This window comes from Grammomys surdaster, unplaced genomic scaffold (assembly GCF_004785775.1).
Source record: "Grammomys surdaster isolate TR1022 unplaced genomic scaffold, NIH_TR_1.0 126121, whole genome shotgun sequence".
NCBI lineage: Eukaryota > Metazoa > Chordata > Mammalia > Rodentia > Muridae > Grammomys > Grammomys surdaster.
Window position 1 is genome coordinate 2,189,571 of NW_021620929.1, and position 27,258 is coordinate 2,216,828.

Here is a 27,258-nt window from a genome sequence, read left to right on the forward strand (position 1 = left end):
GCTGTGCTGACTTCTCTCGTACCCTCCTTGCTCAATATAAAACACACGGTAGACATTCACGCATCTGTCAAGTGTGAGGCCGTGATGGTGGGAGCAGCCGACAGCCCCGCAGAAGCAGCTGGAGCAGAGAAGCTCGCTCAAGTGGGAGCATCTGCGGAAGCTTTTTGTTTTATTTCTTCAGAACTGACATAGATAGGCGAGTTGTTTTAAATACACTCTGGACAGTGGAGAAAGCTGAGCTTCAGGCAAAACAAAGATCTTTCCCTGGGTCACAAAAGCAACAGTGGCCAGTGAGGGTGAACACACAGCTCTTTCTTTTATGTCAAGTCCGTGTTTTGTAAGAAGGCCTTCCTGAGGTAAGAGCCTTGAGAGGTGTCTGAGGCCTCATCCCAGCAGAAGGAAAGTGGCCTAAGGCCAGACACTTAGGCCTTGTTTGGCAAGCTTGAGGAAGGGGGACAGTGGATGGCCACATCCTTCGGGGCCCAGGCTGTGGGCCTCACCCTAGCTGAACTTGGGCACCTTCTCGCCAGGGCTCAAAACTGCACAACAAGACCCTGAAGCGGACCCGCCGGTTTGTGGTGGACGGCGTGGAGGTGAGCATCACCACCTCCAAGATCATCAGCGAGGATGAGAAGAAAGACGAGGAGATGAGATTTCTCAGGTGAGTCCAGGGAGGCAGCGGTGTGAGAACATGCGGGTGCCCTGGGAGTGCCAGGCATTGGCCTTGTGGGTGGGACTGCAGTCTGTCCATGGCGTGAAGTGGGGGAGGGGGCTAAGGCAAAAGGAGAGTGTTTTTGAGACCCTTTCTCCTGCATTCATGTACTCTGTCTGTCTGTCACCCATCTCTTCTGTCCATCTTCTCACTCGCCCACATGCCCTGTGACCCATCCTCCCAACCTCTATCTACACTGCCGTGTCTCTCTGCCTAGCAACCTAATCCCTATCCCTGCACCTACTCAGCCATTGGCCCACTCATCTCCAGCTGTCTGACTACCCACCCATCTACAGACCACCTGACCGTTCATCTATTTCTTTCTTTCACTTATTTGTCCATCCATTCTTCCATCAACCCATCCATCCATCCATCCATCCATCCATCCAACCATCCATCCATTTATCTGCCCACCCACCTGTCCACCCAGTTATCCATCTGTCCATCCACCTACCCTTGTCTGTACTAATGTCTAATATAGTGATGTATTAATGTACCCACGTCCACACCCATCCAGCTGTCTAACCGTCCATTTAATCCATCCATCCATCCACCTCTTCAGTTGTCACTTATCCATACGTCCACCCGAATTATCCACTTGTGTGCCATCTTCCAGGTGAGACAGATTGAAATCCAGATGCGTGAAGCTATGTCCCATGTCACATTTATACCTATGGGTCGTTTGTTTGTTTGTTTTGGTTTTGTTTGTTTTGTTGTTTGTTTGTTTGTTTGTTTTTTTGAGACAGGGTTTCTCTGTGTAGCACTGGCTGTCCTGGAACTCACTCTGTAGACCAGGCTGGCCTCGAACTCAGAAATCTGCCTGCTTCTGCCTCCCAAGTGCTGGGATTAAAGGCGTGCGCCACCACTGCCCAGCATACCTATGGGTCTTAAACATATACTACACAGGCTAGTTCTTGGTTGTGCTGCACACTGTGAAGGATGCACAGGGTGATACAGCAGTAAGTGCCTGAGCCGGGCAAAGATTGTTCTCAGGGACCTCACCATCCCCGCCCTGAGCTGAGCCTGTGGGATGAGCTGGGGCATGCTGAGGGAACCTACCTTAGAGAACAGAACCTCAGCGTGGAATGCCAGGCCAGAAGGAGGGTGGGACTGTGGTCTGTGTCGGGGCAGGACCTGGGCTTTGTATGCTGCGAGGGAAGGATGGAGGATTCCACGAATGGCAGAAGTGGCACATAGTGTGGGCCCTGATGTCCCATCTGGACGGTTTCTCTGGCCACTGGTCTTAGCTGTAGAAGGGTAAAACTGACTTGGGATGTGGGGGGGCTGTCCAACACCGTCAGCCTCGGGCTTGGGCTCGGCCTGGGCTGGGGCAGTGGCCAGGAGGGAGCAGGGATTGGATTCAGTGTACATCTCAGAGGCAGACCCATGAGAAGTGGCAGAGAAGTTAACAGCACGATCCAGTTGTTACTAACAGCCCTCCCCGGGGGACCCTGTTCCTCTCGTGCATCTGGGGAAACCGTGTCTCTTGGCAGATAAGCTGCAAGCACTGGGTCTCTAGTTGAGAAGCGAGATTCCACCTAAGTTTTCAGTGTGCATCGGTTGCAGACACAAGGATGCTCGGGTTCCCTGAGACCAGGGCTTTGCGGACGTCATCATTGCTTTGGAGGAAGCACCCAGCGTTCCAGAATAGAAACAGTTTAGGATGTTCTAGGGATTTCCTCCGTCTTGGCCAGTGGAATGAAATTTAATTAAAAACAACACTGTTAGCCAGAACTACACAGAGAAACCCTGTCTCGAAAAACCAAAAACAAAACAAAACAAAACAAAACAAAAAAACAAAACAAAAAACCACTGTTAAAAACATCCTTTAAAAAAAAAATCACATCGGGCAGTGGTGGCGCACGCCTTTAATCCCAGCACTTGGGAGGCAGAGGCAGGTGGATTTCTGAGTTCGAGGCCAGCCTGGTCTACAGAGTGAGTTCCAGGACAGCCAGGGCTACACAGAGAAACCCTGTCTCGAAAAACCAAAAAAAAAAAAAAACACATCAAAAAAAAAAGTTTAAAAAAAAAACCTTATTCAATCCAGAAGCGAAACTGAGGTGCCAAAAGGCTTTGAGGTATCGCCAGTGTCTTCCAAAATGTTCTTCTAATTTATATCAGTATCACATGGAGTATGAATTTTTCTATATGCTTGTCTGTTTATAGTTGCCTTTTATATTTGCATCTCATAGTAAAGTTTCTTCTTGTTTTTGAACTTGTTTACTTTTGTGTGTCTTCATATTGTGTACCACTTCTGAGAGTGGTGGTTAGTTCCTTCCTCCTTACTGATTTGTAAGTGTTCTTTATGTATGGAGGACCCTCGCCTTTTTGTCAGTGATTATCAAATGAAGCCTGAGTCCTGATCCTGAGTCAGTGGGATTCTACCCCACAATCCGTCCTTCTACAGTCCAGTCTGTGAATGCTGTGGTCCTAGGGGCCCCCTTCTCACTGGGAAACGTTCTGTCTGTGAATCCACAGGCGCCAGGAACTCCGAGAGCTCCGGCTTCTGCAGAAAGAAGAGCATCGGAACCAGACACAGCTGAGCAGCAAGCACGAGCTGCAGCTGGAGCAAATGCACAAACGTTTTGAACAAGAAATCAACGTGAGTGAGAGCAGAAGGGCCCAGGGGCTTCTGATGTTTTCTTCAGGTGGGGAGGGGGGTTGTAGAAAGGTGGTTAGGTCACAGTGACCCTGAGTCACACAGGTACACTTCTAGAGGAAATCTCCTCTGTGGAATGCCACGGTCCTGCCAGGTCAGATGAGGAAACAGACTCAGAGAGGTTAAGTAACTTGCCCTAGGACACATAGCAAAGGGTGGCTGGGCTGGGACTCAAGTCTGGGTCTAGTGCAGACTCAGAGGTATAAAGTGGCTTCTGGATACCTCTGAGTCTGTCTGTGTACCTCCCAGGCCAAGAAGAAATTCTATGACGTGGAGCTAGAAAACCTAGAGCGGCAGCAGAAGCAGCAGGTGGAGAAGATGGAGCAGGACCACAGCCTGCGCCGCAGAGAGGAGGCCAAGCGGATCCGCCTGGAGCAGGATCGAGACTACGCCAGGTTCCAAGAGCAGCTCAAACAGATGAAGAAGGAGGTAGTGAAGGGCCGTAGGGCGGGGCTGGGGCGGGGCTGGGCGGGGCTGGGGCGGGCCGGGGTGGGGTGGGGCCAGGCCGGGCCTCTGTGTTCTAAGGATTGGCCTCTGTCTTAGTATCCTGTTGTGGCAAAACGCCACGACCACAAGCATTTTGGGAAGGAGAGGATTTATTTCAGCTTACAGTTGCACTGCACTGCCCATCATGGGGGGTGTTGGGGGGCAAGGAGGGTCGGGGGGCAGCGGGGGACGGGCAGGAACCTGGAGGCAGGAGCTGACATAGAAGCCATGGAGGGTGCTGTTTACTGGTTTGCTCCTCGTGGTTGCCCAGCCTCCTTACTTATAGAAGCCAGGACCAGCAGCCCAGGGGTAGAACCAAGCACAGTAAGCTGGGTCCCCCTCGTCAGTCATCCATCAAACAAATGCTTCTCGGGCTTGTCCACGGGCCAGTCTGCTAAGAGCATTTTCTCAGCCCAGGGTCCTGCTTCCCAATGACTCTAGCTTACGTCAAGTTGACATAAAACGCCCATCACAGCTTCCCTTCTTAACAGAGGGGCTGCATGAAGCCCATCGCTCCAAGTCCTTGGGGCAGCCATCTTGGGGACCCTTGTGCCCAGCCAGAAAGCTGTGACACTTGTAGTTCTTTCTCTGTCTTTTGGGTGCCCCTTTCCTATGTTGGCTTTCCCCCAGGCGGGTCCTTTCTAGGTGGCTTCTGTCAGCTCCTCCTCTTCTTCCTCTTCCTCTTTCCCCTCTTCCTCTTCTTCCTCCTCTTCCTCCTCCTCCTCCTCCTCCCCCTCCTCACTTGGAGGGTTCCTACAGGTTCAAGGCTGCCACTTCCATGCTGTGGTGTAGCCTGCATATAGCCATCATACACCTTCCTGAGGCCCCTAGTTACCTCTGGGTCGTCCCTAATGTCTAGTGCACTGCAGCCGCTGTGCCGGTGGTTGATATAACTGAAGCACCAGCTCTGGTGAGGGGGAGTCTGGTTCACCAAGTTTTCCCTGAGGGGTTTTCCTCAGTCTGCATGTTGATGAAATGCTGTAATGGCTTGTCTCTCTGAATCTGTCCCTGTCTTGAAGCAGAGTTTATGAAATGGTTCAGAGGTCCCTAGCCCTGCACACCATATCCCTGTAAGGAACCCTGGGAGATTTCTTAGTTAAAAGCCAGATTGTTTTTCTGGTTGGGAAAACGGGGTGCCAACACAGTCAGTAACTTCCCTGCCCTGGGGTACAGCCTATCTGCTGTCTGGTGGGGCTTGTTCTCCAGCGCTGCCATGCCTTCCGGAGAACAGTGCTGGCGTGTAAATGGTTCCATGAGTCCTTGGGCCTGCATCTTTGCCAAATGGCCCCACAGGACTCCGCCTTCATTCTTCTTCTGCCTCTTCCCGCCTTCATAACAATGTTTCTAGCGTCTTCCATGCCTTTGACAGAAAACTCAGACCTTGTGCTTGATTGTGTTTTTAATGTTCTGTCCCCCAAACCAGAGCAATCAGCTTGTTTTTGTTTGGTTTTTTTGTTTGTTTTTGTTTTGTTTTGGTTTTTGGTTTTTCGAGACAGGGTTTCTCTGTGTAGCACTGGCTGTCCTGGAACTCACTCTGTAGACCAGGCTGGCCTCGAACTCAGAAATCCACCTGCCTCTGTCTCCCAAGTGCTGGGATTAAAGGCGTGCGCCACCACCGCCTGGCCAGAGCAATCAGCTTGTAAAGGTACAGTTCTAAGTCTAGAATTGTTGTGTGGAACTGAACACCACACCTGATACAGAGGCCAAAGTACACAGCTGAATTGTTCCTTTAGGAATGCTATGTAAATCTGTGTTTCTAAGCCAGAAATAATCTGTCCCCAGCTCTTTGGGACATTGACAATGTCTGCACACATTTTGGAGGGTGTCACAGCTTGGGTATGAAGTGGGGCCGTCTGTTGATCTCGCTGCTGACGTCCTGTAAATGCGTAGGACAGTACCTCCTCACATTCAAGTCCCCAGAGTCAGTAACTCGGTAGATAGGAGATGCACCTAGCGTAGAGAGGCCAGAAAACAAGGGACCAGACTCAGCTGCAAAACCCATGACCATTTTATAAAAACCAAGGAGGGGCCCGGAGAGATGGCTCAGTGGTTAAGAGCACTGGCTGCTCTTCCAGAGGTCCTGAGTTTAATTCCCAGCAACCACATGGTGGCTCACAACCATCTGTAATGGGACCCGATGCCTTCTTCTGGTGTGTCAGCAACAGCGTGCTCATATACATAAAATAAGTAAATAAATCTTTTACAAAATGAAAAGATAAAAAAGCCGAGGAAATGGAAGAGAGAGTGAGACAGGCTAAGCTTGCGGGGTTTGGAAGTCAGACGGTGAGCACGCGTCGTGACATCACACAGATGCTCTGAATCCATCCTGTCTCCATAGCGAGCAACCGTGAGTGATCCACTTGCTCATCTCCCCGGAGCCTTGGTCTCATCACTGTTTTTCTTTATCTACCCTAATGGTGTGGCGTGGCGTGTCACCGTGACTCTGAGTTTGCACGAGTCTCCTCATTTGCTCCCTTGCTGCCTGCGTGTCACTCTTGTGTGAGGCATCTGTCCAAAAATCTTTTGCTCCTTTATTTAGCTGGGAGATTGGTTTATTTTTATTGAATTCTGACAGTTTTCTTAATATTTGGACCACAGGTTCTTCAGGAGATGTTATTTTGCAAATATTTATTCTCCGCCCATGGCTTGTCTTGCAAACCCAATTGTTTCCTTTAGGGGTGATTCTTTTGATGTCTTATTTAAGAAGGCAAGGGATCCTTCCTTAGGCCTGTGGGATGTGCAGTCTTTTAGAAGTTTACCGTGTTTTGTTTTGTATTTTCCTGTGAGAACATTCTGAGTTGAGTTTCTGGAAGGATGAGGTGTGGACGGGCTCAGTGTTTGCTGTAGAATGCCTGTCCCAACACTGTGTGTTGGAAATGTCCATCTTCCTCTGCTAAGGTTTTTTTTGTGGGAAGGAGTTGACCGTGCATGAGTGGATCTGGTGTGGTGCATCTGGAGTCTGCTTGTATTACGGGTTCATCTGCCTGTGTCTGCCAACCCAGACTCTGGTAAACCTTGGCATCAAGCGGTGTGAGTCCCGAGTCATCGGCCGTTCCACCTCTCTGCCTTTTCAGACACATCATAGTATCACCTTGCCTGTCCTATAGAGAAGCCTTACCAGGACTTTGGGTCAATTTGGGTGGAATAGCCATCTGAACAACACTGAGCCTCCAATGACAGGCATTTTCTATATGTATATTTTCTTTGATATCTTTTGCTAGTGATTTTTAATTTTTATGTATATAAGTTCATTCTTCTTTTATTAGAATTACACATGTCTTTTGGGGAGGGTACTTTTATAAGATACTTTAAAGTTATCAATTTAGGGGACTGGAAAGGTGGCTTAGCAGTTAAGGGTACTTAACTGTACTTTCAGAGGACCAGGGTTCAGTTTCCAGCACCCAGGGGGCAGTTCACAATTGTCTGTAACTCCAGTTCTTGAAGGTGGGGCTCCTAGTTCCCTCTTCTGCCCTTTGTAGTCACCAGGCACATACGTGGTACATAGATATATACATGCAAGCAAAACACGCATAAACATAACGTAAAATAAAAATTAAAGTACCAATTTAGCTAATTACTAGATAGAGCTATATTGCTGTTAGTGTGGTGGTCTTGTATCTAGCATGACTTTTTCTAGTTTTTTGTTGTTGTTATTGTTTTGTTTTTTGAGATTCCTTGTGGTTTTCTGTATACACAGAAACAGTTTCATTTATTCTTTGCAGTTGATGTACCTCTTATAGGCTTTATTGTGCTGGCTCAGGTCCAGCGAGAAGTTGGCTAGAAATAGAAATAGTTCTTCCTTGTTCCCGGTCTCCAGAGGAACACAGTCAGTATTTCCTCATTAAGTTGAATGTTAGCACCAGAGCACTGATTTGATTCTGATTTTTTTTTTTTTTGAGACAGGGTTTTTTCTGTGTAATAGGCCAGGCTGTCCTGAACTCCATTTGTAGACCTGGTTGGATTCGAACTCACAGAGATCCACCTGCCTCTGCCTCACAAGGGCTGGGATTAAAGGCATGTACCACCATGACCAGCTCTTTTTCTTTAAAAAAAAAAAAAAAAAGGACAGGCTCTATCTTACTAAGTAACTGGCCAGCATAGAACAGGCTAGGTAGACCAGGCTAGCTCTGAGCTCAGAGATCTGCCTGAGTGCTGCATTAAAAATCATTACTGGCTTAGTTGTAGTTGTTGTTGTTGTTGGTGGTGGTGGTGGTGGTGGTGGTGGTGGTGGTGGTGATGGTGGTGGTGGGTGGGTGGTTGGTTTGTTTTTTTTGTTTATCAAAACAGGTTTTTTGTCTATCTGTTCTGGAACATACTCTGTAGACCAGACTGGCCTTGAACTCATAGAAGATCTCTCCCGAGTGCTGGGATTAAAGGTGTGTGCCACCACTGCCTGGTTCAAATTCTTTTCTAGTATACTCTGCAACTTCTTCTTTGACCCATGGGCTACTTCCTGTGAATTTTTAAAAAGTTCAAGATCCTTTTCTGATTCAGAACTGTTAGTAAGTGTTCCATCCATGCACGGGGTAGAGTGCAGCATGGATGTCAGCTTGACGGTGTTTTCTCAGTATTGAGAAAGACATGTTAATGCCTTTAGCTATAAGGGTGAGTTTGCCTGGTGCTCATGTGTGTCCATGTATATGTGGGTGCATGTGTGTAGCTTTTGAGTAGCTTTTGAGGTAGCTTTTGAGTGTTGGTCCTTGGGGCCATCTACCCTGTTTTTTGAGACTGGGGCTCTCTCTGGGTCCTGGGACTCACAAACTAGGGTGGCTAGCCTGGCTGGCCAGTGGCCCTAAAGATTCCCCTGTCTCTGCCACCTTCTGGGATTACAAACTTGTATCAGTGTACCTCGGTTTTCATGTAGCTACTAGGGATCAAACCCAGACCTTCAGGCTTGTGTGGGGAAGTCCTCTCCCATCTGAGCAGCCTCCTTCATCTCTCAGGCTCTCTTTACAGCTATATAGTTTTGGTTTTGTATTTTTGAGGTTATTTTGCTATGTAAAATTAAATTGGCATATTTGGGCTGGGTAGTGGTAGTGCACGCCTTTAATCCCAACACTCTAGAAACAGAAGCAGGAGGATCTCTGAGTTTGACATTAACCTGGTCTACAGAGCAAGTTCCAGGACAGCTAGAGCAACACAAAGAAACCCTGTCTCAGAAAAACAAAACAAACAAAAATTGGCATATTCTAGTTGGGTGTGATGGTGTGTCTTTAATCCCAGAGTCTGGGGCATATATATAAGTTTGAGACTAGCTTCACAGTGAGCTCCAGGACACCCAAGACTATACAGTGAGATCCTGTCTCAGGCATAATCAACAAACAAATAGCATATTTTGCCAGGCATGATAATGAATTCCCGATGTCCCAGATCATTGGGTGGCTGAAGGCAGCCTTGGTAATCTAGCAAGAGCCTATCTCAAGTGAAGCTAAAAGGAAGAAGGCCCCAGTGAGGAAGTGCTTACCCTGCATTGGCAGAAGCCCTAAATATAATCTTTAATACCATCAGTAAACATGTTGTTGTTGTTGTTGTTATTATTATTATTATTATTATTATTATTTTGGTTTGTTATGAAACAGGGTCTCTCTGTGTAGCCCTAGCTGTTCTGGCCTCAAACCCAGATATCTACTATGCTACTGCCTCCTATGTGCTGGGGTTGAAGGCATGTGCAACACAACTGGGGGCCTTGTTTTCTTCTCTTTTCTTTTTTCCTGTGATTGTTTTGTTGTTGTTGTTTGTTTGTTCGTTTTTTATGAGCCACCATGTGGTTGCTGGGAATTGAACTCAGGACCTCTGGAAGAGCAGTCAGTACTCATAACCACTGAGCCATCTCTCCAGCCCCAATCTTTGTTTTAAGTAGTATTTACATAGAATATATTTTGTGGGGCTGGAGAGATGACTCAGCTGTTGAAAATACTCACTGTTTTTGTAGAAGACCCCAGTTTGGTTTCCAGAACTCATATCTGGCCTTCCCAGGCACCTGCACAGAGTATAGGAAGCACTTGTATATACAGGGTGTATATGTCTTGTATATACAGGATGTAGTGTATATACAGGGTGTATATATCTTGTATATACAGGGTGTAGTGTATATACAGGGTGTATATATCTTGTATATACAGAGTGTATTGTATATACAGGGTGTATGTATATCATGTTTATACAGGATATATATGTACACACTCCCACATACACAGACACATACACAAATACACGTAATTAAAAAATAAAGTAAATCTTTGAAAACTTTTTTTTTAATTCTTCTAACTTGCTGAGTAACATTGGTCTCTTACTGTCTATACATAGTTGGACTGTTTTCCAAAATGCAGCCTGCAGGTCTCCGTTGTTTTAGTTGGGGCGTTTCTGCCGTTTATGTTTCAGGGATTGTTTCCTGCTTGTTCCTCTAGTCTTCGTTCCTCTACTTTTCCGTTTCTTGCCTATCGTTTGGAGAACTTGACTGTTTTTACTACTCCACGTTAATCCGTTACTTGGTTTAGATATTCGCCTGTTTGTGTCTTATACTTGGTGGTTTCTCTCGGCATGTGCTGTAATGTGCACACTTTGTCATTCAGTATCTGTTTAGAATGTGTACTGTAATGCCACAGTGAAGTTACAGAGGTCTCAAGACTCTGTACGTTTCTTTTTGTTTCTGTAGGCAAACAACCCTGTTAGGGTCATTTAAAACAGGACTTGTCTTCCGTGGGCGGAGGCTTCATTTCCCAAAGCTGGTGTTGCTTGGTGCAGAGCTGACCCTGTGGCTTTTGGGAAGCTCATTCCTAGAAATAAGGACTTCCACTTTCATATATTCTTCTTGTGACATTGACCCATACTGTCTGGCCTGCCTAGGACCCATTTCCTGATTCTCAGGCCAGAAACACGAGGTTCCTTAGGAAGTTTGCACTGCCATTTCTGTTACTCCACTGTGCAGGTCTGGGGGTAGTGCAATGGTAGGAAAGGCTTAAAGGAGCTGTTCCTTCCTTTCGTGGGTACCAGCTTGGGCAGACACCTTTCTAGGGAGTCTTATGTCTCCCAGGAAAGAAACCAGCTTCTCCCAGCAATTTAACAATGGGCCCAGCAAGAGTCACGTGCTTCCTCAAACCAATCCCTGTGGCCAGGGATGTGGACTGCTCTGGGTCCTGTACCAGCCTAGATCCCCTGTGAGCCTGGAGGGAGTCCACTCACCTGCACCTTAGGGACTATAGCATCTCAGCAGAGAGTCAGGGATCCTGCAGAAGCAGAAACACCTTAGGAACTGAAATCGATACTGACCCCAGAGACCTTAGGTATTGACAGCATATCTGTATAACTGATATTTCACGCCTTGAGAGGACTAGGACTTACAGTGCAGCCAGAGAAGGAAGAGCCATGGTGCAAGCTGTCCTCTGTCCACCATATCTGCTGCAGGTGAAGAACGAGGTCGAGAAACTACCCCGGCAGCAGCGGAAGGAGAGCATGAAGCAGAAGATGGAGGAACACTCTCAGAAAAAACAGCTGCTGGTGAGTGTTCAGCCTCCAGCACGAAGCAGAGAGAACCCAAATAGCAGCTGGCCCCCTTCTCTTACCTGCCCAGGCCTTCGGCTTGAATATCTGCCTCCTGTTCTAAGTGCCTAAATCTAGCCTGTCACTCACTGGCCCCTATGATCACCCCCTCTGATTGTCCTTGCTCCCCTAGAGTGAGCCCTGTCATGTCTGGCCGCTGCAGCCTGCAACCTAGTCCTGCCTGCTTCACTGCAAGATTGTTCATCTGTCACATCTCCTGTCAGCCCAGATCAGTCACCTGCCTGCCTTGGTGTCTAAAAGACAGCAAAGTCTTGATCTCTCAGACTTGGCTCTGTTCTTATGTCCTGAGGAGAAGCTTGCCTCTGTCCTGTTGGCAGGCAGGACCTTTGTTATTCCCAACCCACCCTTCCCTCCACTTCTTTATCTCTTCCTGATGTGTGGTACACACACACACACACACACAAACACAACACATTTCCTCCTGCACACATTAACACACATGCCTCAACACATAACATACAACATATATACATGCTAAACATACACTACAGATGTACACCACATACACATGCCAGACATACACATAACACACATAACACATTCCCTATTACATACAATGCACACGCCCCAACATGTAACATACTACATACATACATACATGTTAAGCACACACTACAGATATACACCACACCAGACATACATACAATACACACATGACACATGCCCCTCATATAACACACTATATACACACACGTCATACCTGCCCTGACATATAACATACAACATACATGCATACTAAGCACACACTACAGACACACATACATTTCCATCCACCATATGTCTCTAATCTTTGTGCCTGTACATCTGTCAGTGCTGTGGGATCCACAGTCACAGCTCCCCCAGCTTCACAGCTGGTCTCCCTTCCTGTTCCCTCACTTCTTTCTCTCAGAGACAGCAGGTACTGTCGACATGAAATCCAAATCTGCCTCTGTTACCCTTCCCTCAGCTCTGGGCCTTCAAACAAACCCTCCGTCACTCTCATTATGTCTGTCAGCTGAGGGCCAGCTCCTCACAGTGCCTGCTGCTGCCTGCCTGGCCTGTTGGCCCCGCCCAGCTTGACCTTCACCCTCAGTCCAGTCCCCCCACACCCTGCCCTTGCTGGAATGCTCCTGTTTTCCTCACTGTTGGTTCTTGCACATGCCGCCTCGTCAGCCCTGGTGCAGGCAGTTGTAGCCCGTGTTTACTAGATGCTTGACATGTGACCCGGTCCAGTGCCTGTGGTACCTTGGGGTTGGAGTTACTTGGTTTTCCATTTGCAGAGGAAATCGTAGCTCAGAAAGGTGACGGTGCAGAGTTGACGGCAGCGGGGCAAGGCCTAGTCCTTGGTCTGATTCCAGAGTCCCATCCTTTTCCAAGTACCTCACAACCTGGCTCTTTCCTCTGGGTGAGGTTGGTTAGTAGAAGAAACAGGCTTTTATGTTCAGTAGCATAGAAGGGTGCCCATACCCAATAGTAATGTGCATTTCTCAACACAGTAACGGAGATGGAGTCTTTACTGTTTTACCATAAAGGAACAAATACCTGCGGTGATGGATGTATGAATTCCCCCAAACTCATCAGTACATAAGGCACGCGTATACTGAGACGGTGCTCTGCACTTGTTATTATGAGCAGATAGCTTTTTAAAACACAGGGCTGTGGGCTAGAGAGATGGCTCAGTGGTTTAGAGCATTGTCTGCTCTTTGCAGGAGATGTGGGTTTGGTTCCCAGCAGCCATGTTTTGCAGTTCACAGCCACCTATGACTCCATCTCCAAGAGATCCCTCTTCTGGCCTCTGCTGGCACAGATACATACACGCCAGCCAACACACACACACACACACACACACACACACACACACACACACACAAACCAGTTGAAACAAACAGACCAAGGCTGGTGAGAGAGGCAGACAGGCTCTCATCTTCACAGAGAGAGGGAGACAGCTGTCTCCAAATCATCTGTGTAAAGCCTCGTCATCCCTTCCCACAGGACCGGGACTTTGTAGCCAAGCAGAAGGAGGACCTGGAGCTGGCCATGAAGAAGCTCACTTCGGAAAACAGGCGTGAGATCTGTGACAAGGAGCGTGATTGCCTTAGCAAGAAGCAGGAGCTCCTCCGAGGTGGGGTCCAGAGTCACCCTGAGTGGTGGAACTCAGGGCATCCCCCTGCCCCAAGAAGTCAGGAGTGAGGCAGGGACACCAGTTACCACTGTACGCAGAAGTGGCATCTTGTGTGGCCACCACCTGCCCCACTGTGTGCTAGTTTTCACACCTGACCTCTTGCCGACCTCCTTCTCCTTATAAGACTGCCCTCCCATCCTATGATCATGATCCTATGATCCTGTGATCCTAATGTGTGATCCTAGGATCACATGATCCTATGAGGAATCTGAACTGGGAGAGAGGCCCTGCTTCTTGTCTGGTGGTGCTTCTGTGTGTTCCACATTCCAAATGGCTTAGAAGCAACAGAAAGGCAGCAAAGCCCGAGGTCAAGGCTCTGTTAGACTCAGTGTGTGCTGAGGACCTGCTTCCTCATGGACTTGCTCACCCCGGTTATCTCCACCCGGGTTCTCCGTCAGAACCCTTCTCAGTTGCCCATCCGAAAAGGAGTGTTATGTAGATAGTCTCAGTTTCTATGGCTCAGCCAATGTGGTCTACTGAGGTAGCCCAGGCGCCCATTCCTCTGAGCCCTCGGGTTGGTTATCAGTCCCAGTGGAGACCTAGGGGGGTGGGGGAGGATGGATGGCTTGTTCTGTCTCCTGCCTTGTGCACTCATCACCGTGTGGGTGGTGTGTCCTCCACAGACCGTGAGGCAGCCCTGTGGGAGATGGAGGAGCACCAGTTGCAAGAGAGACATCAGCTCGTGAAGCAGCAACTTAAGGACCAGTACTTCCTGCAGCGGCACGACCTGCTGCGTAAGCATGAGAAGGTGAGGCCGGGCGGTATGAGGGATGGCTTGATGGCGGCACCCAGGAAGGGCTGCTGCAGCCACAGTGCGGGCCCAAAGACCTTCCCCAGGTGCCCTGAGTGAGGAACAGGAATCAAGGACACTATGTAAGGGATAAAGACAGGGCAGGTAGCTCCCTTGCTCACCGTAACACCTCAGTGCTTGGCTCTCTCAGTTCAAAGCCAGTCCTGGGCTACTTGAAACTGCTCTACCCATCCCTTAGTGGGAAAAAAAGATGATGCTTCTTGACTTACTGGGGGTTCTCTCCCCAGCAACCGTCCTAACTTGAAGGTAATATTGTAGATGCTCTTCAGGCACAGGCCCGGTGGGTCCCCAGTTTAGTTACACAGGTCTGAAGTAGCCTATCGAAGGGTGTTTCCTCTCAGGAGCATGTGGCCAACCAGAGCTGTGGCTCACTGCCACTGTCCAGCATCCAGAAGATCGTACTAGATTTTGTCCACCCAGGAAAAGATCCACATTCAAAGTATGGGCTCACCTGAATCCCGTTGTCTTCAACACCACTGCAAAGTCAGAAAGCTGAGGGTCAAACCACCAGGAGTCAGAGATATTGTAAGATTAAAAGAAAAACAACAACAAAAACAAACAAACAAACAAACAAACAAAAAAACAACTCATCGCTGCGGGAATGACTTGGTGGCTAAGGGAGTTTGCCACCAAGCCAGATGACCTGAGTTCAATTCCCACAGCCCTCATAGCACAAGAAGAGAACTGATTCCCGCAGTGTGTCTTCTGAGTGTCATGCTCATGCTTGACCTCCACCCCCAATAAAATAAATACACGTGAAAAGAAAAAATTGAAGGAACAAATGTCGTTGAACTGTAGAAATGAGCTAACGGCTTTCCTGTGCTGGCATCCTCCCTGCCAGAGCTCCCCTCACCTCTGCTCGCTGTCCCTCCAGGAGCGGGAACAGATGCAGCGCTACAACCAGCGCATGATGGAGCAGCTGAAGGTCAGACAGCAGCAGGAGAAGGCGCGGCTACCCAAGATCCAGAGGAGCGATGGCAAGACGCGCATGGCCATGTACAAGAAGAGCCTGCACATCAACGGTGCGGGCAGCGCCTCCGAGCAGCGGGAGAAGATCAAGCAGGTGGGGGCTGCGTCTGGTCGGCTGTGCGCAGTGAGCGTGGGGGAGCTTGGTACGGACTGGCCTCAGACAGCATGGGAGCATGTCAGATATTAGATAGAGGCCAGTGTATAAGTCAGTCTTGGCCTGGAAGTTTCAGCAGCCCAGGAGAAACCTCCCTTGATGGACAGACCCCTTGATCAATAGGGTTTGTCATGCACTCATGACGCCGTGCTTTTACATGCATGACATTCTGTGTTCTCACCCACCATGACACTCCTGTGTGACATAGGCCCCTGTGATTTTTGTCCTGGCACATGTCATCTTGCCCTATCAGGTGACACAGCAGGGTGACACCTACCAGTGTGAGGTCAGAGGCTGGGTCTCCACTCAGGACAAGTTTCAGTCGTGAGAGCGTAACCTGAGGTAGTCTGGGCTCAGAACATCACCACCCAGTCCTGGGATGGGCCTTGCTGGCTCCCAGGCTGAGCTAGGCAAAGTCCTCGTGCACCCCTACCCCCACCCCCGGCCAGCCATCCAGGCGAGGGCCCGCCAGCCCTCAGTGGCATCCTCTTTCTGCAGTTCTCCCAGCAGGAGGAGAAGAGGCAGAAGGCCGAGAGGCTGCAGCAGCAGCAGAAACACGAGAACCAGATGCGAGACATGGTGGCGCAGTGCGAGAGCAACATGAATGAACTGCAGCAGCTGCAGGTACTCAGCCCCATGCCTCAGTTTCCCCAAGGCAGTCAGTGCTCAGAGGCCAAGGGCTCCCCAGTAGGGTTGATCCGAGTTGATCAAGCCCAGGCGAGCTGATGCCAGCCTGCCATGCTACTCTAAGGCTGTTCCCCAGGGCAAGTTGGACGGCCCTCCTAGCCTTACTTTTTCTCTCTGAAGTAGCCGTAGGGTGGAGGTGATGTCTCCTGTTGGGCAAGACTGGTATGTGGATTTGTGAAGAGGGTGCTGGAGCTGAGTGTCCCTCCGTTTGGCCCCAGGCATTAGGAATATGAACAAGCAGGAGATGTTTGTCCATCAGAACCTGAGAGTGCTAGAGCCCCCGCCTGGACTCAAGTAGCCGAGCACCTGAGGGCCCAGTTCCAGGAACTGCTGCCTGGCGCCCCCTTGTGGTGGAGCCAGGAATTGTACTTGACAGATGGTGCCAACTCCAGGCTCTGTGAGCTTCAGGAGTTGGGCCCGTGTGGCAGTTTGTGGTAGGCAGGGAGACTCGCAAAGGATGACCAGCACTGAAGGCTGCCAGGCAGGGACTCGTCCATGTGGGTTTTAGCCAAGTATTCTCATGGCATCATTATGTGACTATTGTCTGAGAGATCCACCGAGTGGTATACACAGTTGGTCACAGGACACAGTGCTCTGAGTATTCATGACTAGGTAGATTTATAAACTCCGAGACGCTTCTAGCTTGAGGCCCAAAATAAAACCCCTCTGAGGGGCTCTCCTTCCCCAGCTTGTAGGGCTTTTTTCTTTTCTTTCTTCTTTTCTTTTCTTTCTTTCTTTCTTTCTTTCTTTCTTTCTTTCTTTCTTTCTTTCTTTTTGTTTTTCTTTTCTTTTAGCAGATAAAGGCCTTGTTCTTGCCTTAGAAGTTCCTGTAGCAGGGCTCAGTCCCTGCAGGGAGTTAATAGGGACCTCACTCCTGCCCATTGCATAGACCTCAAGTAAAATTTAGAAGGCTAAGGACTTGCCTCAGAGCATGTAGCAGAGATAGGGAGACCCCTCAGCCTCGTTCCTCACTGGGAACTTCTGAGGAAATGACACGAGGCAAGAAATATTACATATTAGTTACATGCATCATGTGATATGTAATTAGACACAATGCACAATTATACGTACATATGATATACATTTGTATAATTATACGTTCGTAAGTAACTATGCACAGAGATTTAGTCTGGTTGGGCTGCCATAGAGAACTACTGTTGCTGGAGGCAGAGCAATGCACCTGTGGTCCCGCCGTTTGAAAGGTGTCAGCAGGCGGATAGCTGGGGACCAGGGGCTACAGGTTGCAGCTTATTGATTCATTTATGGGATGTTTGTGCATGTGTGTGAGTTTGGGCCGGTGCACACCCTGGCGCACACCCCGGCGCACACGTGCAGTTCGGAGGACAACTTTTGGAAGCCAGTTCTGTCGTCCTTTCACAGTGGGTTCTGGGGATTGAACTCAGGTTGTCAGGCTTTGCCCATTGGGCCCTCTCACCAGCCCAAAACTTTTTAAAAAGCCAGACAATGTCAAAAGCACACAGAAGGGCAGGCGAGATGCTCAGTGACTTCTTACACAGTGGGCACACAGGCCCAGCAGTCTTAAGTGTGATCCCCAGAAGCCATGCAAAGGGGAACAGAGAGAACTGAGTCCATATATCTGGCCTCCACCATGGCATGCGTGCTCACACAAGCACACTATCACCATCCTGGAATAGCCATCCAGGCACTGCTTGGTGCAAGTGTATTACCCACATGCAGAGTTGTGGATAATGGCCAAGGCATAATGAGCCCATGGTGGCAGTGCCCTCGAGAATGCTGTGGGTCTGTTTCCCCAGCCTTCTGCCTCCTCACCCCTATTCTGCCTATTCCAGAATGAAAAGTGTCATCTGTTGGTAGAGCATGAAACCCAGAAGCTGAAGGCCCTGGATGAGAGCCATAACCAGTGCCTGAAGGAATGGCGAGACAAGCTTCGGCCACGCAAAAAGGTACTGCACTGGGCTCTTGGTTACTTGCCTGGGACATCTGAAGCCTCCCTATTTTTAAACTCTTGCCTCATGGCATCCCTAAATTGGTCTCTTCCTGAGAGACAGGACCCTTCTGCCTGTTGTGCTGAACACTGGCAGCTCTCTGAACCCCTGGGATAGCAGGGCCCATCTGCATTGGTCCATATGCACCTGGGGCAGAGGACCCCAGGCTGGCAGGAAGACACTCTGTGGGGTCAAAGGCCAGTGCTAGCCACTTCACTTTCTGAATTGGTTTCCTAATGTGTAAATCACGGTGCTTGGTCTGGGGCGGAGCTCAGGGACCAAGTACCTGCCCAGCATGTTTGATGCTCTGGGGTCTGCCTCAGCACCAAAGCAAACAAACCGCCATAACTTAACTCAGGAGCGTAAGCCATACTCTTTATCAAAAGCTATAGGAAAAGAATTCAAAAGGTCTCTGCAGGACATCTCCAGGGTCTCACAAGGCCAGAGTCAGGCTGGGCCGGGCTCTTGGCTGTGGCTCTGAGGAAGGAACCCTTGCTGCAGAGGTACTGTGACCAGGTGCTTCGTGCTCTCAGCACCTCACCTTCTCAGGATGGGCTGCCCCCTCTAACTGTGAGCCAAAACAGAACCTTCTGCTGTTAGCTGCTTCTCTCTGGGTATTCAGTTGCGGCCACGAAAAGGTAACTAACACAGTGTACATCACAGACCTCAGCGTGGTCCTGGTGTGATAAGATTATAAGGTTATCTAAAGAGTCATTAACTCACAGCATTCTTGTTTTGTTTTTTTGAGACAAGATTTCTCTGTGTAGCCCTGGCTGTTCCGGAACTAGCTCCATAGACCAGGCTGGCCAGGAGCTCAAAAACTCCCGTGCCTCTGCCTCCCGAGTGCTAGAACTAAAGGCATGCCCCACCCCTGCCTGGCCCAGCATCGTCATTCTTAGACTCTGAGGAGGGTTACCCTTGACCTTGTGACCCATGACCTTGTGCCCACATGGCCTGATATCCTGAGGGTTTTTTTTTAGCCACTGTGTACCCAGACAGGAGGCAGGCCATGCCCTGCTGGGATTTCTGACACTAAGCCCACAGGTACCCATTGTTCCAGCTGGCTCTGGCCTCAGAGAGTGAACGTGCACCTGCTTGTCTGGCTCTGGGCGGCTGTTTCCTGCTCACATCCTAAGGGTCTGGAAAATGAGCAGTCGTCCCTCTTGGCAGCTTCCTGTGACCTTCGATGGTCTCTCAGACTCCTGGGAGCACCACAGGCCAGTGCTTGGAGAGCCGGCCCTGCACCCTGCCTGTGGGACTGCCTCGGGACAGGATGCTGTCACAGCTGCCCGAGTTGCTGCTGGCAGAAGGGCCCAGAGGTGATGATCCTTTGTGCTCTTGAGTTACACTCAGCAGCCTTGAGCTCTGTCTCCCTCTTATAGCATGTCCTGTGGAGTATTTTTAGAATTCAGACGGCTTCCTTTTAAGTAAGTGCAGACTTCCTGATGTGCTGGCATCACTGTGAGGACAGAGTAGGGGTTCAGTGTAGTCTGCTCCCTCTCTTTCTGGCCTGCCTCACCTTGCCTTGTTAGACCATAAAATGCAGAAATATTATCTACTGTAAGCTACCCTTAGCTGCCGGTGGGCTGAGTCCACCCCATTCCCCATTCGTTAATAGGTTTGTTTTGAAAGAAATTCATTGATTAGCCTCCTATGGCTGATGCTGCTTTGGGACAGCAGTTGCATATTGCTATAGAAACTATGGCCTGCAAAGCATAGTGTCTTCCCTGTAGGACAGGGAAGCCACCCCATGAGATCTCGACGCTGTCACATAAACAAGGCCGGCACAGTGACAGCACCACTGATCGTCCAACATGGGTGGGAGAGGGCTCTCCCACGGCCTCACTCTGGATGACGAGTCTGAGGTAATTAGACGGCTGCTGAGGGAAGAAGTCGTCTCCTCCTGGGACGAGGGGCCCTGAGAAGCCGTCTGACCCCAGACAGTCCTCTCTAACATGTGTGCATATGAGCAGCAGCAAATGGGCTCAGCATGTGTTCACAGACAGATGAACAGCATGTGTATATCTCAAGGATAACTAAAGAAGTCGTGGGTTTCAGAGGACCCTTGGGGAAGATGGAAGAAATGAAGTAAATATAGTTAGTACTCATGTATAACATTCTCAAAAAAAAAAAATGTTGAAGTTTACTATTTGATACACAGCAGGTGACAGCCTGCTGCCTGTGGTGGGCAAGGGACAGCAGGGCTAGAGTCACAGGCACTACTCGCTGAGCTTCCCCTCAGCAGACACAGAGGACCCGAGTATTTGGGGTTTCCAGTCCTTCTCCACATTTGGGATATTTGTATACGTATAATGAGATATCTCAGGACAAGGCCACGTTAGTTCCTTCTCTTGTCTTGTTGTAGGACACCAGACAGAGGTTTGTTTTGGCTACACTGATGTTTGAGGTGCTGATGACATAGAGGCAGAGAGAGGGAAGCAAGGCTGTTGTAACTCTGAGGTCCCCTCCCCCGTGACCCTAGCTTCACCAGCCACACCTTCCACCAGGCGGCACACTCCCAGCACCCAAGTCTAGACACACTTGGTTGTGTCTCCCAGGTCCTTACACACAGCCAGAAGGTGTTTTTGACATACTCACCTTTTGATTGCCGCTGGACCTGTGAGGTCAGAAGTGGTGTCTTTCACTGTGATACTGGTCTAGCACTTTAGAGTTCAGATTTTGAGACATCTTGAACTTTTGGAGTGGGGATGCTTAGCTATTCCTAGCTTTGAAATTGGGTGATGTACTAAGCCACTCTGTGTCTAAACAGCAGCAGAGCTGTGAGTGACACCTCCAGCAGGGTCACACACTGGGCCCAAGGAGGTCACACACTGGGCCCCTGGAGGCTCACACACTAGACCACTGGGAGCTCACACACAGGACTCCTAGAAGTTCACACACTGGACTCTTGGGGGCTCACACGCTGGACACCTGGGGGCTCACACACTGGACCCCTGAGGGCTTACACACTGGACCCCAGGGAGTCACACACTGGACACCTGGGGACTCACACACTGGATTCCTGGGGGCTCACACACTGGACTCCTGAGGGCTTACACACTGGACTCCTGGGGGCTCACACACTGGACTCCTGAGGGCTCACACACTGGACCCCAGGGAGTCACACACTGGACACCTGGGAGTCACACACTGGACACCTGGGGGCTCACATACTGGACCCCTGAGGGCTCACACACTGGATCCCTGGGGACTCACACCCTGGACCCCTAAGGGCTCACACACTGGACCCCTAAGGGCTCACACACTGGACCCCTGAGGGCTCACACACTGGACCCCTGAGGGCTCACACACTGGACCCCTGAGGGCTCACACACTGGACCCCTGAGGGCTCACACACTGGACCCCTGAGGGCTCACACACTGGACTCCTGAGGGCTCACACACTGGACTCCTGAGGGTTCACACACTGGACTCCTGAGGGCTCACACACTGGATCCCTGGGTGCTCACACCCTGGACCCCTGAGGGCTCACACTGGACCCCTGGGTGCATCACTGAGCCAGTATAGTAATTTTCAGGGTTTTAGGGTGTTTTTGTTGTTGTTTTGTTTTTTGAGACAGGGTTTCTCTGTGTAGCCCTGGCTGTCCTGGGACTCCCTCTATAGACCAGGCTGGCCTTGAACTCAGAAATCTACATGTCTCTGTGTCCAAAGCTAAAGTGTACGCTTCTGCCACCACTACTCAGCCAGGTTTTGTTTGTTTAATTGCCAGCCTTTAAGTGGAGATTTTACATAAACCCAAATCCGGTTTCCTTTCCCACAGGGTGTCTGATCTTGTCTGAGGGCCCATGCTCTCCTGTCTCTTCCACTTCCTTTTTGAGCTAGTGCTCCTGTCTGAGTGCCCTTGGGAAGCCTTCCTAGTTGGCTCTTGTTTATCTGGATAGACGAGCACGTGCCCAAGGGAAGCTCCTGTGGAAAGCACCGTCCATCACCTGAGGAGCTCAGCCCCCGGGTATCTTAGGATCAGACCCTCAGAGGGACAGGCACACATCCTCCCAGCAGGCAGTGAATGTCCTGACGGGGTGAGCATGTTGTCACTCTGCAGTGAATGTCCTGACAGGGTGAGCATGTTGCCACTCTGCCATCTCTGACTTTCTTGCTGATAGATTCCCCCCTGGCTTCTCTTTATTCATCTGCTCTTTCCCATCTCGGGAGTCTGGCCTGTGCCCTTTACCCCTTAACAAGTGTTTCCTCAGGGTTTGCCCTGGGCCTGTGAGCAGTTCAGGAAGGTGTGTGGCATGTGGAGGGAGTGCTTACCTCAGGGACCTTCCACCCAGTCCCCAAATCCTGGGTGGGAGCTGTCTAGAGCAGGGCGTGCTATTCTGTGGTTGGAATCCCTGGCATCCCACTGAACACCATCTGCTCTCTCTTCACCAGGCCCTGGAAGAGGATTTGAACCAGAAGAAGCGGGAACAGGAAATGTTCTTCAAATTAAGTGAGGAGGCAGAGCCCAGACCCACCACACCCAACAGAGCCAGCAAGTTCTTCCCCTACAGCTCTGGGGATGCATCCTAACACCCACAGCCCTGGGCTGTGGTGGGCAGCGCAGCCACTGAGGCCTTCAAGCCTCTATGAACATGTGACTCAGGGCCTCTTCCTCTTGCTTCTGTGCCAGCTCAAATTACCCATCCCCCTGCAGCAGCCCAGTTGTCCACACTGCCACCCTGGTGCTTCTGATGGATGACCTCCTCAAGACTCAGATTCCCATCACCTGGAAGTGACTTGGGCTTTTGAGGTCAGGGGCCAGGCGGGATGGGTGTACCCCTCCTGTTTGTCCAAACACCAGCTCTACTGTCTGTGGGCACAAGCGCTACCAATGACATCACTGCAAATTCATCCTTGTTGTGATCCTTGTGGGTTTTGGTTTTTTTTTTCTTCTGTTATTCCTCACTGTGTCGGAAAACATCCCTAAGAGCCATTTCGGTTCTCAGCAGCCAGCTCTCGGGTGTCCCCGTCCCCCTGCTTCACACAGCTGACTTTGTGCTTGATGAGACACTGAGACACTGTGTATGTGGGGGGAGGGAATGGGGAAAGAGGAGGCCAGAAATAATGTTCATTCTGCTGGATTCTGACATTTTATCCCATCTTATTTTCCCTCTCCCTGTCACACACACACACACACACACACACACACACACACACACAATGCAAACACATCTTGGCCCCCCGACACCACCCAGGCTGCCTCTGTCATGGCCTCCTAGGGACAGATGCATTGGAACCTGCTTGCTGCCTCCTGAGCCTGATCCTGGGCCACAGAGCATGTCAGGTGGAGCAGCTGGTGGGGCCATGCTGAGCGCTGGCACCAGAGCCCAGAGAAGGCACAGGCTGTCCTGCCAGCCTGCAACTCATTTGGCTGCACACAGGATCCTGTGTTCAGGGGTACACTCCCCTCCACACTTGACTTCTGCTGCCTAGCATGTGCCAATCTCACCCTTGCCTGCTTGTCTGCAGGTACCCAGGAAGGCTCTTGATCTTTGCCCTAGTCCTGTACTGGAGTCCCACTGTACATTTGAAGTAAGCTCTGGACTTCTTTGTTCAGGAAGAGATGCTTCCCACCCTCAGGAACATGCTGAGCTCAGGAAAATGCCGAGCCTCCATGCCTGGGCCTTCGAGTTGCTCAGGTCGCCTCCCAGGATGCAAAGCCCCATAGGCTACCATGCCCAGAGAAGCAGCTGATCCACTCAGACTGATTCACTGATAAAGCTTTTCATGACTCTGATGCCTAAGTGCTCAGTTAAAGTACAGGTAACTGACTGGCTGCTTCAGATACCCTCTTTTTAAAAAGCCCCTTCACAGGGGTGGTGATGGGATGGGGTGGGGGAGGGGAGCCCAGGCAGTTGAGTCTGGCAAGTGGCAAAGACCTCAGCAGTATTTCTCCATCACTGCCCAATGCTGAGGCAACTTTCTAGAACGTTTCCTTGGTTGAAAACTGGGTGCTTGAGAGGAGGTGGGCTAGAAAAAAAAATAGGAAAACAGATCTTGGAACTCCCAGATCTTGTGTGCAGTAGAGAAGCTCACAGAGCCCCCAGGAAAGCAATAGTTCTCAGGGTAGCGAGTGTCAGCTTGCTTTCAGGCCTCATACCAAGGAGTCTTGAGGAACAGTTGACTTCCTTCTTTCTGGTGCATGGGGGCTGGGAAACACATTGTCAGAGTGCAGGGGTTGGACTCAGAGACGGCGGCGTGAGTGGGCAAGGCCACGCCGGCAGGTGGCCAGGCAGGCTCTGCCATTGTTTACAATCTCTACTTGGTTGCATTCGGGGAACTTGACAGTGGCTACTAGGCAAAATGCCAGTTTTGTGGTTCAGGTAACAGTCTTTGACCACTCCCTGATATATTGGTCTAGGCCTTTGTCCCGTCCATGCTTAGTACCACCTGAGCCCTGGTAGCTCTGCTGTGCCTTTTGGAGTGGGGTCTAGCCTAGTCTTCCAGCCTCATACTGTAGCATAAGTGCAATGCCTGCCGCTGATGAAGGCCCACGCAGTATTCTTCATGCCCTGCGCTAACAGTTTCTGTACAGGGACAGGCAGAAATGTTTTTAGCGCAGTAAATATAGCTAACTTATATTCCCCTTCATGAAGGATAGAAGTAATGTGTACATCATTCCCAAGCGCTGTGTATAATTTTTGTAAACTGTTCTCTGCAAACAAAAAATTGTAAATATGCTTCTAATAAAATAATAAGGTGATTTGCATGTACTGTCGTTCTTTCTGGTTGGAAAGGGAAGACAGATGTGCTTCCCATGTGTCTATCCTCTGAGTCTGTAGGAGCCTCCTCCATCAGGCAGCAGGTCAGACTTTGGGGTTTCTGATGGAACCCCAAAGAGAGAGGAAAGAGGCCATATTCTCTCTGGCCATTCAATATCATTCTGATTTAAAGATGAACATTGGTTAACAAACACCTCCAGATTTCTTTTGTTATTGGACTGAATTTTTTTCCATAACTCTGATAAGAAAGTAGATTTTGGGCAGAGCTATCTGGCATTATGCTAATCTCAGGACACTGCTGAGGGACACCCGTAGAATTCAACCTTAGAGTTTCTCCCCCACCCCCACCATGATGCCACCACACCTCTCTCCAGCTGGCACTGCTTGCCATCAATGTGGTATTTTAAAGGAATTTTTCAGGACAGACTTAACTTGATGGTCAAGTGCATGCGCAAGGGTCTGGGCTCTGTCTCTGATCTAGGGGGAGAAATAGAAATATAGTTTGCATTTGTCTGCCTGTGCCTCTCAGAATATTGCTTGTGTTCTTACCCTGGGATCCACAGGTAGAATTTGAGGTATCTCTGCACTTGGCTGTCAAAATATGTGGCCTTTAGTTTTCCTGCCTGAAACTGAGTGTTTCCCTTCTTAGTGGAGGTGGCAACAACCTCGGAGATGTCAGTGGGGCTCCTAACTGTCACCTGAAGAAACCACAGGCGTCCCACCCTGCACGGGTTTTTCCCTCAGTTTTAAATTGTGGTGACTCACCCTGCATTGCTAGGTCCGGGTTACTGTGTCCCTGCACATGTGCCCTGTTATTTGCATCATTTATTAACTGTCGCTACAGTTTTTCTAAGTCATTGATACCTATTTATCCTAATGATCAGTTTCATTTGTAATCAACGTAATAACCTCATTGTCACACGTTTCAAAATATTACTTTGAGAAAGACTTCAGATTCATTGTGGAATGAATACAAAAGGACTTCACAGTGCACAAAACAACACAAAACAAAAACAAAACAAAACAAAAAACAAACGGTCTGCTTCTGCTTAGCACCAGGCTGCTGCTGCCCTGGAAATCTTGTGACCAGCAGAGGGCAGGCCACGACCATGGTGCTGCATGGCCTCTGGACTCAGGCTGTTGGTGTGGACACAGCATCGATTGCTGATTGCTTACTGTCTGGGGATGTAAATGAGCAGGCACCTGGCATGCTTGCCATTAAGAGCTAGAAAAGTGAGTTTCCAAGAATTCAGGAGACTGGCGGGCCCCCAGGGCATTAGGAAATGTGAATAACTTGGGAAATGAAATCATCCTATGTTAATTGAACCCTCTCAAAGCAACCGGTCGTGGAATGAGCGATTCCTGGATGCTGTCTTCAGCATGCACACCCTAATGGAGACAGAGACTTGGGGAAAACAGCATCGGTTCAGACTGACTGCTGCCTGGGAGGATCAGGGGACACTCCCTAGGAGAGCCACCCTGTCCTGGAGGGCAAACAGGTCTATTCTAGAATGACATGCCCTAAGGCTGGCTGGAGTAGATGGCTCATCACCATAAGGCTAGAAAGAGGTTGGGTCAAACAAGAATGCCAGGCCGAGACAGCTATCCTCTAAGAACTGCAGGCAGAGTGGGGAAGAGGCTGAGAAGGACTGAGGAGTCATTCTACCAGGCCATGCACTGAGTTTAGAAGGAAAGGAAGACCCACCTGCAAGGCTGTTTAGCAGAGTCTTAGATGCTGCATTTAGAGGAAACACATAGCTCTGTGGTATCCGAGGTATCTATTAGGTCTGGCTAACAAGGGCATCTAACAACCATCAAAACAGAGCTTCTATGCCCAACGGTAGCAGAAAAGGTCATTCAGACCAGTCCTAGCACCGAGGACAACTATATAGCCTAGGAAAGAGGCTGGAGAGACGGCAGCTGCCGCTCTTTCAGAGGACCTGAGTTTGGTTCCCAGCACCCACATCAAGCTGCTCACAACTGCCTACTGTACCTCCAGCTCTGGGGGATCCAAAGCCCTGTTCTAGCCTCTGTGGCCACTCACACACATGTGTACATATAAACATACATAAATGATAAAATTAACATTGAAGAAGAAGAGAAGCAGGGTAGTGGTGGCACACACCTGTAATCCCAGCACTAGGCAGGCAGAGGCAGACGGCTGAGTTCCAGACCAGCCTGGTCTACAGAGAGAGTTCCAGAACAGCCAGGGTTACACAGAGAAACTCTGTTTCACAAAACCAAAAACAACAAAAAAGAAGCAAGAAAAGGAAGGAAGGAAGGAAGGAAGGAAGGAAGGAAGGAAGGAAGGAAGGAAGCGAAAAAAGAAGGAAGGAAGGAAAGAGGGAAGGAGAGGAAGAGAGAGAGA

General features: G+C 49.7%; 1 protein-coding gene across 1 annotated transcript in view; it reads left to right on the forward strand.

Moving 5' to 3' along the window:
- Positions 1–24,871, forward strand: part of Stk10 (serine/threonine kinase 10) — a 91,228-nt gene extending 66,357 nt beyond the window's left edge. The window contains exons 10-19 of the mRNA XM_028756530.1: positions 531–661; positions 3,191–3,314; positions 3,621–3,800; positions 11,262–11,354; positions 13,389–13,518; positions 14,202–14,326; positions 15,264–15,452; positions 16,011–16,136; positions 18,011–18,124; positions 22,561–24,871. Of these exons, the coding sequence (XP_028612363.1) occupies positions 531–661; positions 3,191–3,314; positions 3,621–3,800; positions 11,262–11,354; positions 13,389–13,518; positions 14,202–14,326; positions 15,264–15,452; positions 16,011–16,136; positions 18,011–18,124; positions 22,561–22,698 (1,350 nt within the window). The 3' untranslated portion in view covers positions 22,699–24,871. The remainder of the gene's footprint in view (positions 1–530; positions 662–3,190; positions 3,315–3,620; positions 3,801–11,261; positions 11,355–13,388; positions 13,519–14,201; positions 14,327–15,263; positions 15,453–16,010; positions 16,137–18,010; positions 18,125–22,560) is intronic.
- Positions 24,872–27,258: the final 2,387 nt, after the last annotated feature.